Source organism: Amphichorda felina, assembly GCF_050947745.1.
Source record: "Amphichorda felina strain 45539 chromosome Unknown scaffold_7, whole genome shotgun sequence".
NCBI lineage: Eukaryota > Fungi > Ascomycota > Sordariomycetes > Hypocreales > Bionectriaceae > Amphichorda > Amphichorda felina.
The window spans coordinates 2,258,182-2,273,371 of NW_028145043.1; the positions used below are offsets into that span (position 1 = coordinate 2,258,182).

Sequence of the window (15,190 nt, forward strand, 5' to 3'; positions counted from 1 at the left end):
TCCCCACTCGCTGAAGAGATATTTGTACGCGGGAGACCCTGACGCCCGTAGGCTCCGGGCCGTGGCGGCGTTGGAAGATAGCTGGGGCCATGCCGAGAAACCTCAGTGTGCCTCGCCTGAGTGTACACCTTGATCTAGGTGACAAAGTCCATCAATGAGAGGTCGATCTGTAGAGATGGAGGCGTCGCTGTATCCAAGCTCCAGGTGGTGAAAACAAATATTGGTACTTTGAGTAATCAAGTAAGGAGCGGACGGCATAGAGGCGGTCGACGTGCGTTGCGCTAAATGTCAAATCAAGTCGTTCCACCTAATCGAATAAATTTCTATCCCTACGCCAGAAGCAAGAGCCCAACGCCGCTAGATGGTCATTCACTCGACCAACCTATGGATGAGCCATCATCCCGAAAAACGCCATGAATGCTGGTGACTGGAGTTGGTTTTTTTCTTTTTGATATATCGAGTGTAGGAGTGTAAAGAAGGTGAGTGCGTTCGTCACTTCGGTCTGATAACTCATGCGTTGGTAACCTAGCTCATAGTTAGGAGTTGAAATACTAGAGTCTGGAAAATTCAGATTTCAACGTACCCTGAGAATCTTGCGAGAGTAATCTTCGTTGTCAGCAATACTTCCATCGCTCATCCTCCGGTGGGCCATGACGGGATCAAGACGTGAATCCGTCATGGATATGCTCCCACTGCTACCCGGCGGCTTGGATCCGCTAATGAAGGCATTGACTGCAGCATTTCGGCGATGTTCTTCCTCAATCTCCGAATTGCGTCGCCGGCGCATGAAGAACCACAGACCAGCAGCGGAACCGGCGACGACGACAACTCCAACAACAACACCGGCCACGATGCCGGCAACGTTGGGGCTGCTATCATCGTCGCCTTTGTCTTTGTCTGATTCGGGAGCCTCGGACTCAATAACGGTTTTCTCTGGAGGAACAGCAGCAGTGCTTGATGCTGCAGCAACAGTGGTCGATGAAACCACCACCACCTCCTCCTCCTCCTCCTTTTCATAGACAGGCGGGTCCAGGTCGACACCCAGGTTCCAAATCGAGTAATGCTTGGGGGTCTTACTTCCGCAAGCTTCCTTGCCAAACGCAGGGCATGGAAAGTTGCATTTTTCGTCCTTGACTAGCGTGTCTGTTGGAGGCATAAAGCGGCCGCAGTAACAGTCTGTTACTTGCAGGCCAATGAGTGTATACCCGCCCTTCTCACACGTGGTCCTGCAGCTTCCTGAGGACACTCCTACTCCTTTCATGGAGACTGTCATGTTTCCCACTGAGCTGTAGCAGCCGACAGATGTAATTGCGCCCGGCGCAGGGTTACCGGCTTCTACTTGTTGCCCCTCAGTGGGTGCTTGACGGGCAATCTTGCCCGGAGAGATGCTATTCCCAGGGGCCATAGCGAGAGCAGCTGAAAATTGCGCGGCAGCCACCAGGGCGCCTGCGATGATTGTTGATGATTTCATGGTAATTGTTGTGGGAGATTGCGAAAACGACGAAACGAAACGAAGGCGAATCTGGGAGGATTCAGCAGACCAGACTGTGCTGAAGTCCAAGGTGAATCGAATATGCGAATCCGATTGTTCCAAAGTGGAAATGACAGGGCGAAGGTTCGATCGCGTGGTCTTCTTTCGATGGTCGTGTCTGCCAGATAGGCGACACGTCGAGAGTGTTATCCAATGAGAACAGCAGTCGTTAATGGCAAATGCTGGCTGCGTTGGCTCGAGAGCCCAATGCTGTTTGACGATTGACCAGAGCTGCTCTTCTCAGCGTCGGCTGGGCGAAGAAGGCATCTGCTCGGGATAGACACGATGGTTGATTGTTGACGGGGCGTTGTTGGATTGTGGAGAGGGAAAGGAAGGACTGGAACGAGCGACTTATCGTGGGTGAGAGGGAGTGGCTGTCTGTTTTGTTGAAAGGGGAGAAACGAGACGACGGCGACCAGGGGAAGGAGGAAGAAGTGAGGGAAGGGGAGTAAGGCGAGCCGGGTGCCTGTGGGTGGCCTCTATTCTGCCCTGCTTGCACACCCCCCTAACCCGTCACGACAGGGCGGCATTTGGTGCGTAGGTGCGCTGGCTGGTTCTGGTTGGCATTGGCACCGTCACAGTCCCACTGGCCAGCAGCTTCACCCACTGCGAGGGCACCTCAACCCGTCCCGACGACCTCCCCGAAGCCGCTGGTTCCCTGGTTGCTTCTGCCTCTATCCCTGTTGGTTTGCATCGCCCACGGCGCTCCCTCGACGGTCCAGCAAGCTTGTCCCCCTGCACCCCCTGACGGGATCCGCTCCACCGCAAGCCACCCCAGCCAATGCTCACGCAGGAACTGGAATGCCACGCACCCATTGGCCGATGATGTTCCAATCGTCGCAGTCTAGGCCTGCAGGAACGAGGTATCCCGCCAGGGGTAAGCCCACCCCACCTGCGCCTGATTTGCTGCTCCTGAGGTAGCTGCTACCTCTTGGGCGCCAGCATGTGTTAAAGTCTGATTGCTTCAATGGCTGGCATTGCCTAACAGAACAGCTTGGTGCTCGCGGTGGCAAACGTTCCCTCCACCCCGTGAGCCTATCTCGTTTCACTAGTCTCCACAGTAATTAAACGCTGCACGGAGCCATTAATGCTTCTCACGACGTCTAATGTGAACCTTCACAATTTCAGCGATTAGTTTGTGCAACATTACACTGATTATGCTCGTTTCATATCCAGACATAACGACTATGTCCATTACTGTAAGGTCCGATCCGTCGTCGATTGTTGAAGTCGAAGCCGTTAACGAAATCAATGATGGACCACTGCCTGGGAGAAGAGGGGGGGCTGGAGTGTTTCTGAGCAGTCATAATAATAGCCTCTGTCTGAGTCGGTACGAATAGTTTCGGTCCTCTGCGAATGCCTAACAGTCGTTGCGCACGGTCGCACACGCGTCTACGTACTTCGCGGAAGAATCGAGGATCTTCGGAACTGCGCGGAAACACCCATTAACACGCACACAGACGGTGATTCACACCGGTTCACAAAAGCTGGCCAGATCGATGGAGCAGGTTTTGCAAGCTCAGTCAGTCACAACAGCATAAAGATTTCACAAAGTGTAAAACATTATGCCAGATTATGCGCCTTTGTGAAGGCAAGGCTTTCTGCATTGAATGAGGCACATCTTTAGGATCGACTGCCTCTACCACCGAGTCTGCCTTGAAACCCGCCAAGCCGATCCACGGTCACAGATCCGAGACGCCAGGAAACGGGAAGAACCCACGTCCACGCCTTGGTCTTTGATTCCTGGGTGATTACAAGCTTCACGTCAGTGATGCTTGAGCATTTGCTTGCCAGTCGCAGCGACCTCCTTCATTTGGACAATGACTACAGATACCTCGCGTTGCCCAGCGGCCAGACGATACGAGTGTTCAACAGAACAAAACAGGCCCCGGCAGCTCCGATCCCCTGGCTCTCGAGTGTCCTGCGCAGATGGCCGGAGGATTCACATGCTCTCTCGGCCTTCGTATTTTGTGCTGTGCATGACACCATGAGCCAGCCATTGCATGGATCGCGAAACGGTTTCCGGTAGCTGGGAAGCGAAAGTCTACTTTTATACCAGTACAAGGCACACCTCGCTCTGCAACGTGGTGTCCGTATTACTCTATATTTCACACTGAATATAATGCGCTTCACAGCATCAATCGATTCGATTCTCCCGCTGACGGTTGACATGCGCCCCATCCTGCACACCAAACCAAAGGAGGGAAGACGGAACGGTGAGGATTAGTGGCTTCTCGGGAGAAACATTCTCAGACATCCGGATCCTTTCGGAGGCGTTGATTTGGAACGCTCACCGAGTATCCTGCGAGTAATAGTACTACTAAAGATATGATCAAAATCCCCGACTTCGATTTTGAGTCCGATTACTTCTTGCCCTCGTTGACGAACGCTTCGGGGAGCTTTCGCGTTTGGTCTCGGATGGTATCTCGGATGTGTAGGGAATGTCATTATCACCCCCCGATTCGATCCTGTGCCTGCCTCTCAGGCCACCGTCGCCAGCAGCCACGCCCCAGACTCCGGTCATTCCGTCTTCAGCGTGTCATCGCCTCTATCCGAGATTCCCGGGGGATTGGCTGCATCTAAATTGGATCCTGCCGTTCCGCCCCCTGCCTGCACGGATGAGCAAAGCTGCAACATTTCCAAGGCAGTGCTGCTAGAAGAACTCGACAAGTTCGGACCTCGGATCCTTTGCTGAGCCTCGAGGCTGGCTCGCATGGGGAACCTGTGGTGGGAGGAAGTTGTCGGCTTTCTTTGGCTATTTTTGGATCTTGGAGTTCGAGATCTTTCAATATGTCTGCCCCACTTGACCCTCTTTCTTGGATATTATTATTATTACGGAGTACGTACTCGTACTCCATTACACCCTCAGTGGGTTCTTTGGAGAGAAAGAGTGTTCGTTCGACATCATACTATCGCATTCGAGCAGGCTTGGGGCTGACAAGTCAAACAGACTTTGCTATGAGAAGTTCCCATGGCTGCGACTTGGCTGTACTTATGCTGATAGAACATGATGGCCTGCCTGTCTTCCTCCTCCTGGCAATATGTAATAGCCGATTATGACTACTAGTAGCGTCATCGCGGATCTCATGATATACCGAGCAAGTAACAGATTCCCTCGGGGGGGAAACACGGCCGTTCCAACCAAGTGCAAGTTAATATGGTTAATTGTTCGAACTGGGAAGCAACCCTGGTCAGTTGAACGGCTCTGCTTCGACTAAGATAATTGTCTCGTACGTTTTTTGTTGTCCAGTTTGTCGGGTCGTCACCTGTGGAACTACTCGTACAGGCCCATCTTGATCCGGGTGCGTGTCAGTTGATTTCGCTGACAAGGTAATTCCTGTTGCCAGTGAACCGTGTTTCAGTTGGGTCCGTTTCCTACCGCTTTTAAATTCTCCGCCTCTCCATGCTGCTACTCGTACAAGTAGTACTCATAAGGAGTACGTCGATCGACTCTCGTTGGTCTTCAGGTTGAAATTTGGAGACGATGCCTAGGGAATAGTTGTATAATGTGACTTGCGAGTCATCGGATCACGATATCAGTCTGCTGAGCCCGAGGACCTTCAAGCTTGTAGGGAGAGCTTCCTCACTCAAGTTGCTACATCGGCTATCCGTGAGGTACAGCCTGAATTGATGTAGTGGGCTCCGGTGACCAATTTTATCTCGTATCATGGTACACATACTACTAAGGCGAGGGAACTTTAAAACCACACACTTTGTGCCACGCAAAATACTAGTACTCCCCACCTATAGCGAAATCTGCCGTTGGTGAAGTTTCTCATCTGTCTCGGGACTAGTATCGAATGGGGCTTTGTGTGAGCGATGCTGGATTGCTCCTCTCCTGGTCAAGGTTTGATAATTATTACGAATGGCTGATGGGGGATCACTAGCTAGCTAATAGTCTCTAAACAATAATATTCCCGAGGCCTGATAGAATTCCGGTTGAGAAGACCAAGAGATGACACAGGACGCTTCCGTCCAAGTGATTATTTAGTGATGGCTGTTAAGTGGAGTTGGAAGACAGCGATCGACAGGCTGGGCTGAGAAGCATCTGTCACACCGGAGACGGTGCCACCTTGGTCCGAACCCAAGCCCAGAGGCACCATGGCACGGGACCTTGCGTTGTCCCCGCAGCCAAGCGCTGGTGCACCAGTAGGCCTCAGTGGTCTCACGTCACCGGTAGCTCCCTGTGCTGGCAGCTCCCGCATCTCTCCACAGGGCAGCTACTCCATCTCCCGCGTCATCCCCCAGCCCCAACCATCCATCCTCCATCAACAATCAACAAGAAGCGCCATCATCGTTGTCGGTGCTTATCCATCAAACGTCACATTCTTTATTAACTCTTAATTACCAGCTGGATCTCGAGTGCTAGCAGCCCATCATGAAGAGCACTTTGATCACAGCCGCCGCGCTGCTGGGCTCCGCCCAGGCTGGCGTTCACAAGATGAAGCTCACTAAGGTCCCTCTTTCTGAGCAGCTGGTATGTCTTTGTCGGCCTTGAGGCTCTCTCTCCCTTCCCCGCAATGCTGCTTACCTTCATTTGCTGACTCTAGTGCTATAACAGGCTGGCTATTCTGTCGAGACTGAACTCCAGGCTCTCGGCCAGAAGTACCTGGGATCTGCCCGGCCGGAGTCTCGCGCCGATGTCATCTTCAACACCCAGCCCCCCAAGTCTGACGGCCTTCACCCTGTCCCCGTCACCAACTTCATGAACGCCCAGTGTGAGCCTCCCACTTATGCGAAACTTGTACGGTGCTGACCCTTATCAGACTTCTCCGAGATCACTATCGGAACCCCTCCCCAGACGTTCAAGGTAGTCCTCGACACTGGCAGCTCCAACCTTTGGGTGCCTTCCAAGTCTTGCGGTAGCATTGCCTGCTATCTTCACTCCACATACGACTCCGACGCCTCTTCTACATACAAGTCCAATGGCAGTGACTTCGAGATCCACTACGGCTCCGGCAGCTTGAGTGGTTTTGTCTCCAACGACGTCTTTACCATCGGCGATCTCGAGATCAAGGATCAGGACTTTGCCGAGGCCACCAAAGAACCCGGCCTGGCCTTTGCTTTTGGCCGGTTCGATGGTATTCTCGGCCTCGCCTACGACAGCATCTCCGTCAACGGCATCGTCCCCCCCTTCTTCCAGATGGTCAATCAGGGCCTTCTCGATGAGCCTGTCTTTGCCTTCTACCTTGCCGATTCCGAGGGCGAGAGCGAGGCTGTCTTTGGCGGAGTCGACAAGGACCACTACAAGGGTGAGATCGAGTATATCCCCCTTCGCCGCAAGGCCTATTGGGAGGTCGACCTCAATTCCATTGCTCTTGGCGATGAGGTTGCCGAGCTTGAGGACACCGGTGTCATTCTTGACACTGGCACTTCCCTCAACGTCCTCCCTACCAACCTTGCTGAGCTTCTGAACAAGGAAATCGGTGCCAAGAAGGGCTACAACGGCCAGTACACGATTGACTGCAGCAAGAAGAGCTCGCTTCCCGACATCACCTTCAACCTTGCTGGTTCCGACTACAGTCTCCCGGCCTCTGACTACATCCTTGAGGTCTCTGGAAGCTGCATCTCGACCTTCCAGGGCATGGACATCCCCCCCCCTGCCGGTCCCCTCGTCATCCTCGGCGATGCTTTCCTCCGCCGCTACTACACCGTCTACGACCTCGGCAAGAACGCTGTTGGTCTTGCCCGTGCTAAGTAAGTTTAGCAGCGAGTTTGATGCATTGAAGAAGTATAGAGACACGATGCTACACACTTTTGAGGGATGGTGGTGGATGGAGTTGGTGAGAGTCTGAGGCAACAGAAATGGCTGCACGTGCGAATCCTCCTTATTTATGTTACAAGTCGATAGTAGGAATGCTTGCTGAATGAAATGTCTTGAATACCCGACGTGAGAGTTCAAGCTTTAAGCTGTGACGATGATGGTGTGAGTATAGCCTACATCTGCATAGTACAAGGACTTAGTTGGGGAGGGCTGTTTAACCTTTGTGTGCTGGATCCAAGACGTACCTAGGATTTATAGGGAGTGAAGTTACTCGGTCTTTGGTTTAAACCCCTATTTGGGCTGCAACCCCCAACGATGGTATTCCTCTACTTATTGTGACGGCATCTATAGGAGGAACATCGGCACTCCATAGACAATACCGAGTTGCTCCAGTCTTTACAATTTGGCAATCTGTAGGCCATCCCTGCTTCGACGCCTCTAGTAAGCTACCGCAAGTATCTGGTATAAAATTAGGATTCATAGATCCGAGCCGTGTGTAGAGATGAGAGCATGCTCTGTAATCCCGGTGGAGTGGCTTAATGCTAGGAGTCGGCTGGGACAATACGTGGATACTAGGGCCTATCAGTGACGATTTAGTTGACATAATTCTGTTCAGATAGGTAATTCTGGCTTTGATGGCTTGTGGCGTTGATGACGGCGAGGCAGGTAAATTACTGCTTTAGTCATATTACGAGCTACGTCTTGCCCTTGATAGCTTTGATGCTATGGTGGGTGGTATGGACTACATAAGTAGGTGGTAACTTACATAGTACCGTGTGGTGGAGGTCCGTGGAGTCAAATCACGTGCAACCTATTTTAGACTTTAACCCAAAAGGCACTAGCGCTGGTGCGTAGCCAGCCACTGGCACAGTCTCAAGAATGGTACGCTGGCGATCAGAGACAGGCGCTTTGGCACATTCTTCTGCCCGGCAGCAAACAGTCTTGCCCTCCAATCTCCATTTCCCTCGTTTTATCTGCCAGTTATTACCATCCTGCTGCATTTTCCTGGTGGTGCAGGTGACCCTTCCATCGTCCTCTGTCGTATTCTGGTTTTGGATGCCGACTGCGTTGCACTCGACAACAGGCTGTTTTTTTCTAGGCGTGCACCAATTCAGTCTAATGAAGTGAGGTTGAGGTGCTAATAGCGAGTGGCCTACACCTGGACCTGGAACCGCACTGCCCGCGCGTATCGCGACAAGGCGCGGCAGCCCAGCAAATTTCACCACCACGACGCCCATTTCCAACAACCACACACGATACACGCCTGGCATGGCGCAACCAACTGTCATAGGTCCTAACGGCACGCACGCCCTCGATAGCACCGGGGCCAGCCAACCCGTCGCACCCGGCAAGAGGAAACGCGACTCCACTGACGATGGCGAGGGCATTGACGTTGAGGACGAGAAGCCCTCTGCGCTCATCGACGCCAGCCCGCCGCCCACACGAGACCAGCGGGAATTGGTCAAGTATTGTTTCGAGGCCCTAAGCAGGTATGTCGAGCCTTCATCTGCCGCGACAAATGGCGTGGGCAGTCTTCTCCGCCCCCCCTTCTTTCCAGGGCTGACCCATCCCTCAACAGCATCGACATCGAGCCCCCCATCCTAAAGCGCCCACTCCCAGATCCTGTATCAGAGGATGAGCCCGAGACGAAGCGCCAGAAGTCTGCCGAGCCTCCGTCGTCCCGCAGCATCTCCGACAAGGTTGCTGCCAGCGCCTACGACAGACTGAGCGACCTGACAGCCGATTTAGCATCTGCTATCAAGGCCTCCCTGGTTGATATTGAGGAGGCGTCATCTGAAAATGGCGATAAGCCATCCAAGCCCGATGCGGCGACTCGAATTCGCAATTTTAAGAAGAACGCGATGGACCTCCTCCGCCGCGAGGAAGCGTACCCGCAAACCCCCTCCGTCGATCAGCCTGGCGAGCAGGATCAAGTAGACGCGTTTGCCAATGCTGAGGTGGCACTCTCTCTTTTTGGACACGCGCCACAAGAGCGCCGGCTTTTCTCCAGTCTTCCTTTGTCGCACAATGTCGACTTGTCCGAGGTGAATCTCCCGGCGGGCGTCTCGATGACTCGAGTGCTTGCCTCGAATCCACAGGAGAGGACGCCCACACTGGGCGAACTATTTGCGCCCCCAAGGGTGCTGCCGCCCTTGCAACCTCCCAAGCAGCCCAAAACACAGGCCAAAGGCAACACGCTGGATTTCTACCATCCCGAGCTGATTGATAAGTCACAATATCGCACCAACTCATACTTTAGCACCAAACTTTCCGTTGGCCACTTCTTGGACTACAGCCACGCAACCCCCTCATCCAGCGCGAAGGCTAGGCACCACGAACGTGCGCAGAGTCTCGCAGGCAAGAAGCCATCCACATCTGAACTGGAATTGTCGGAGTTGGATGCTCTCTTCCGTGGCGCTTTTTCAAGCTTTGCGCCTTGCAAAGACGACTCTGCCGCTGTGGTTCCGTCCAACATCGCTGGGCGCATATGGTGGCAGAGGGCTGGTAGGCAAAACTTCCAGAGTATGATTGAAATTGAGTACTACGAGCAGGATGGGGCTGAGAAAGGTGCCATCGAAAGCCCGAAGGAGGTCGAAGTCGATGAGCAAGCTATACAGGAGGCCATTGACCACTGGGATGATAGTGTTGTCGACCCAACCCTCGAGGACGCCATGGGAATCAAGCGTGATGCAGATGAGAAGGAGGCGGATGAGATTCTCGACGAGGTCAGCGACATGATCGAGACTCTGGCCTCCTACCAGCGCATTCGCAACCTGAACCTCCCCAACTCCCAGAACCGCCAAACCAGCGACCCGGTCACCGGTGACATGCTGGCGAATTCAGGCCCACAACCATCTGAGGAGGAGCAAGCCACATACCAGATGCTTAAGGCCCAGTTGGCGCTCATCATCAAAACCCTACCGCCCTATGCGATAGCTAAGCTGAATGGCGATCAGCTCGAGGACCTCTTGATCAGCACCAAGGTTCAGATCGCGACCGATCAGTACAAGGGTGTCATGGAGGAGGATGACGCTGCAGCGCAGGCTAGGATGCGAGCGCAGCAGCAAGCGGCGCAGGCCAGTGCGAGACCGCCTCAACGCACTCCCAGCATGTCATATGCGAACCAATACCATACGCCTAACAACCAGTATGCCACCCCCACTCGGCCACCATCGCAATCTCAGCAGTTCTTCAGGCCGGGGGTTACACCCAACTACCAACCAAACTTTCAGCAGCAACAGCGACAATTCCCTGCTTCGGCGCATCAGCCTCGGCCGCCGCAGCCGAACCAGTACTCGCGGCCAAATGGGTACCCCGGCCAGTACGCAACTCAGCTGGCCAAGGCCCAGACTCCGTTTGGTCACCAGAACATGCCCCAGTATACGAATCAACAGCGGCCACAATTCAGTCAGATGCCCCAGCAAGGCACCCCTAATTCCAGGTACCCTTACCAGCAACCCGGCACGCCAACGCAGGGCCACTACTCGCCTTACACGAATGGTTCGGGGATGCACCAACAACAGCATCACCAGCAAAGGATGTCTCCCCAGGTTCCTCAAAGGCAGGTCTACAGCCCGTCGCCTAACATGCAGCAAAATCAGCGATACGGGACGCCGACCCAGGCAATGGGTAGCCAGGGCAATAGGTTTTCTGGAACCCCCAATCCTGGAGGGCAGCACCACTCAAACTCGTCGCTGGGATACCACACCGTCATTCCCGAGGCTCAGCAACAGCGGATCCTCGAACAGGCAAAAGCTAGGGTAGCTGCCCAAGAGAGGTCCGCCATGTTCACTGACAAGATCTCCCAACCAGGAGTGACAGGCCTGGGCGGTATCGGGCTGGGCGGCTCGGTAGATGTGAACCGGCTGGCAGCAGCGCGAGCACAGATGGGAGGCCAACAAAAGCCGGGGACGCCGACGGGTGGCCAGCGGCCTGTTAACGGGACCCCGGGCTCCGGGCATGTTCCACCGCATAAGGTGACACCCGTACCCCTCCCGGTGATTCCGGGACAGCAGCAACAACCACAGCCTCAGCAGCAGCAGAGACCTTCGTGATGATGGTTGTAAGGGGCAAAGTCGGTATGAACTCTGTAACCTAGTGTGAAGGGGCGGATGTTAGAATACTGCCGGGGCGTTTGGGAAGGTCGTGGAACGTGTATAGGGAGTTTTTTTTTATTATCCAAAAAGAGGTCTTTCGTGGTTTATTACTCCTTGGTTGAAGGGGCGCGTGGGGAGTGGGTGGGATTCTCGGCATTTGACGTTGGGATGTGGATATTTGAAACTTTAATAGACGCTGAAGCTCAATGATGGAGGGAGATATTAGAAGTGGTCTCTCAAGTATGAGGATGTTCTGCCGAGTCGCCTACTCGAAGTGGCATAGCTGTCGTGGAGTTTGCCTTGCGTCAGGGACGAGGTGAGATTTTCAGGGCCGGATGAGAGCTGTAGTGTACGAAGCAGCACCGACTTGCTTTTCGTATTGGGACAATATTTTGGACCATTGACGTTTCTGCAAGGGTTTTTATCAGATCGAAGTGTGCCGTCATGAGATCGAAATAGATTTAGTAAATATCAAGCGATTAGTCTTTGAGCCTGCACGGGTGTCATTGTCATAGAGTGAAATTGTTCATACTTCATTCGCTAGGAGGCAAGGTATCTTCTAGGTGTTACACCGAGAGCAGGATATCAATCCACTCATAATTGCCGTAATAGTACATAATATGTTACATTATCATGTGCCCACAACCCATTAAGACATGACTGGCCTTTACGAGGCCTTAGGAATATCAAGCGCCACCTCCTGTTCTTGGACCAATTCTAGGAATATCCTCCTCAGCTCAAAGATAACTTCGACGGCAATGAGTAGGATAATGATTATCTCGAGGCGTGTGCCGTGCTGCTCGCTCGACATTTCGCGCAGCACAGTGGCAATCTCCTGCGCGTAGTCCATCTTCTGATTTAGGGTGCGGATGCGCACGCTGACGTCGAGCGCACGACCGACTTGCTCATAGTATCCCTCGAGACCGAGGTCGGAGCGGCTGTCCCAGAGGATGTCAGGAAGCGAGTCGGTCAGCTCCGAGTAGTGGTTCAGACGCGCGCGTAGGGAGAGAAGCTCGCCCGTCTTTTGGAGGATAAAGCGCCTTCCAAAGGGGAAGCCGTTGCCTTTGGAGAGGATGGCAGGAATCTGCCGCGTGGACTCGAAGTAGCAGGTGAGAGCGCTCTCGAGGACGGCGAGCTTGGTGCTACGGGCGAGACCAGAAGAGAAGGCAACCTTGGCCAGCGTCGTATCTAGCGTGTCACCGTCCCTGTGCTCCCTCCTTGTGCCAAGGACCACGATGTCACCCTTCATCGTGCTCGATTCTCTGTTATTGTCCATTGTGAACTCCAGATCTTCCACCTCTCGCAAGTGTATGGGATGAGCCTCTTCCGCCGCCCGTAATAACTGTCGCGTGACAACATCCGGGGGTAACGACCAGGTGACAATTGTTCCTGACGGGAAGACAAAGATGTCACCGCCATTGACACCGCGCGCATGGACAACCTCACTGGCCTCGAAGTCGATGCCGTCGGGATTGATAGCAAAGCCATGCGAGGAGAGAATGTCTAACACCATAGGCATTTGGAAATTCTCGGCAATGCATGTCGCGCTGACTAGATTTGCTGGGTCGCTCTCCTCAGACTCCTGTCCATCCCTCCCCTCGGCCCCTCGCTTGGGCTGCTGTGCAATCATGGCTACCCGACGCAACGATCCTTTGGCCGAGGCGGCGCGGGTGGCCTTGCGTTTCGTCTGAGATGCAGCCCCATTCTGCTTCGCGGGGCTCGACGATTCAACCGCGGCTTTGGAGTCGTCACCGTTCTGCGACAGATATGGGTTCGAGGTGAAGAAGCTGCGTTTCCGGGGCATGCAGGCCAGCGTCGTCAAGTGAAAAGAGCGGCGTGGGAGCGGCCCTGCCACTGAAGTGTGAACCTGCCTAACAACATTGAGGGCTATCCGCGGGGCAGAGGACCTCATAGTGGCATATCGTTGCCATCTGGTGTCGGGAAGAAATCGGAGGGCGTCGGGACAAGTTTCGTAGGGAAGCAATGGACATGAATCGATAGCGGTGTTATCGCCATGTGACTAGTCATGAGCTGACTCAGCGATTAAGCTAGTACGCTTTGGTAAGTAAAAGCTTGGCGCCGCTTGTCTTGGAGCCACCGATCAACAAGGGAGGAATCGAGGGGAACCCAGAGGAGACACCCAACAGATCCCTGAACGATCTTTTGGTCTAGAATCCTACATTTTTGTTTTCTACTCCGTACAATTTCTCCAATTCTACCTTTCCCTTAAATTCTTCCCGATCCCTCAACACCCCTCTCCATCTTTTCATTCTCCTCGCCACCCACCCCCTAAACCCCACCATGGATCTGAACTCGAAATACGACGACTATGACTTCCCCTATACGGCGGCCGAGAAGCAGGATGGCCATGCGGGCTTCCTGACCGAGCAGCAGATTGCCCAGGTGCATCAGCTGCGCATGATGCTGGAGGCGGAAGGCTACACTAAGCGCCTTGACACCCTGACTCTGGTATGATAGTACCCTGGAACCTATGGAGTTTACCGTCCTGCCTGACACGCAAATAACAGCTGCGATTCCTCCGAGCCCGGAAGTTCGATGTTGCTCTGGCGAAGCAGATGTATGGAAACAGATCCCCAGGCCCCAGAACAAGAGCCAGCTGCTGACCATGCTAGGTTCGTCGACTGCGAGAAGTGGCGAGAGGAGACTAAGCTCGACGAACTCGTTCCGACCTGGGAATACCCCGAGAAGGCCGAGATCCAGAAGTATTACAAGCAGTTCTACCACAAGACCGACAAGGTTCGTCCCCACCTCCCCCCTCAGCCTACCGCTCCACGAGTGCATGTCTGACCTATAACAGGATGGCCGCCCCATCTACATCGAGACCCTCGGCGGCATCGACCTGACCGCCATGTACAAGATCACCTCGGCTGAGCGCATGCTGTCCAACCTTGCCGTTGAGTATGAGCGCCTTGCGGACCCCCGCCTGCCTGCTTGCTCCCGCAAAGCGGGCAAGCTCCTTGAGACCTGCTGCACTGTCATGGATCTCAAGGGCGTCACTCTCACCAAGATCCCCTCTGTCTACTCCTACGTCCGTCAGGCCTCTGTCGTCTCACAAAACTACTACCCCGAGCGCCTGGGCAAGCTCTACCTCATCAATGCCCCTTGGGGCTTCTCCACTGTCTGGAGCGTCATGAAGGGATGGCTCGACCCCGTCACCGTCTCGAAGATCAACATCCTAGGCTCCGGCTACCAGAGTGAGCTTCTGAAGCAGGTTCCCGCTGAGAGCCTTCCCAAGGAGTTTGGCGGCACTTGCGCGTGCGAGGGCGGCTGCGAGAACAGCGATGCCGGGCCGTGGCACGAGGCCGAGTGGGCCAAGCCCCCCAAATGGGAGCTGAAGAAGGACGATACGACTATCCAGAACAACGGCTCTAGCATCGAGAAGCCCGAGGCGACTGCCGGTGCCGAGGCCGCTGCGGTTCCCGAGAAGACTGAGGCCAAGGAGGAGGAGAAGCAGCCCGTTGCCGCTTAGATTTCGTACTTTCGTATCCACTGCTAGAGTACTCTCTATTTTAGAGAGCTAGGTCTTTACAGGTTGGCTTATACTTTGATGAAGTAAATTCAGACAGAACATGCATGTTGGGAGCAAGGAGACGGCGCGACCGGTTAGATACCGAGAAATAGGACGAGTTTAGAATGTTGTGATTCTTTCTTTCTGCTTTATGAATTCTTACTCCCTGCGACAAGATAGAATAGAGTTCTCGCGGTATATAAAACCCCTATATCTCCCATTGTTACCCATTGCCAGCCGTGATCTCTAACGCCCAACTCCATCCATGC

At 53.9% G+C, this 15,190-nt stretch overlaps 5 protein-coding genes across 5 annotated transcripts; 3 read left to right on the forward strand and 2 right to left on the reverse strand.

Annotated features, from left to right (window-relative positions):
* Positions 1-510: 510 nt before the first annotated feature.
* wsc1_2 (Protein SLG1) lies at positions 511-1,261 on the reverse strand (the record flags this gene model as incomplete). Its single annotated transcript, XM_083196874.1, has 3 exons — positions 511-525; positions 584-1,210; positions 1,253-1,261. 3 exons carry the CDS (start codon positions 1,259-1,261, stop codon positions 511-513), a joined length of 651 nt encoding a protein of 216 aa, XP_083048082.1.
* A 4,648-nt stretch (positions 1,262-5,909) lies between these two features.
* On the forward strand, positions 5,910-7,232 carry APR1 (proteinase A; the record flags this gene model as incomplete). Its single annotated transcript, XM_083196875.1, has 3 exons — positions 5,910-6,008; positions 6,093-6,249; positions 6,298-7,232. 3 exons carry the CDS (start codon positions 5,910-5,912, stop codon positions 7,230-7,232), a joined length of 1,191 nt encoding a protein of 396 aa, XP_083048083.1.
* Positions 7,233-8,564: 1,332 nt separating this feature from the next.
* Positions 8,565-11,350, forward strand: ACO1O0_007503 (uncharacterized protein; the record flags this gene model as incomplete). Its single annotated transcript, XM_083196876.1, has 2 exons — positions 8,565-8,785; positions 8,875-11,350. The coding sequence occupies 2 exons, from the start codon at positions 8,565-8,567 to the stop codon at positions 11,348-11,350; spliced, it is 2,697 nt and encodes an 898-aa protein (XP_083048084.1).
* Positions 11,351-12,059: 709 nt separating this feature from the next.
* Positions 12,060-13,196, reverse strand: ACO1O0_007504 (RMD1 family protein; the record flags this gene model as incomplete). Its single annotated transcript, XM_083196877.1, has 1 exon — positions 12,060-13,196. The coding sequence occupies one exon, from the start codon at positions 13,194-13,196 to the stop codon at positions 12,060-12,062; it is 1,137 nt and encodes a 378-aa protein (XP_083048085.1).
* Positions 13,197-13,693: 497 nt separating this feature from the next.
* On the forward strand, positions 13,694-14,882 carry SEC14_2 (CRAL-TRIO domain-containing protein; the record flags this gene model as incomplete). The annotated part of the gene is made up of 4 exons (XM_083196878.1): positions 13,694-13,861; positions 13,921-13,970; positions 14,026-14,149; positions 14,211-14,882. The coding sequence occupies 4 exons, from the start codon at positions 13,694-13,696 to the stop codon at positions 14,880-14,882; spliced, it is 1,014 nt and encodes a 337-aa protein (XP_083048086.1).
* Positions 14,883-15,190: the final 308 nt, after the last annotated feature.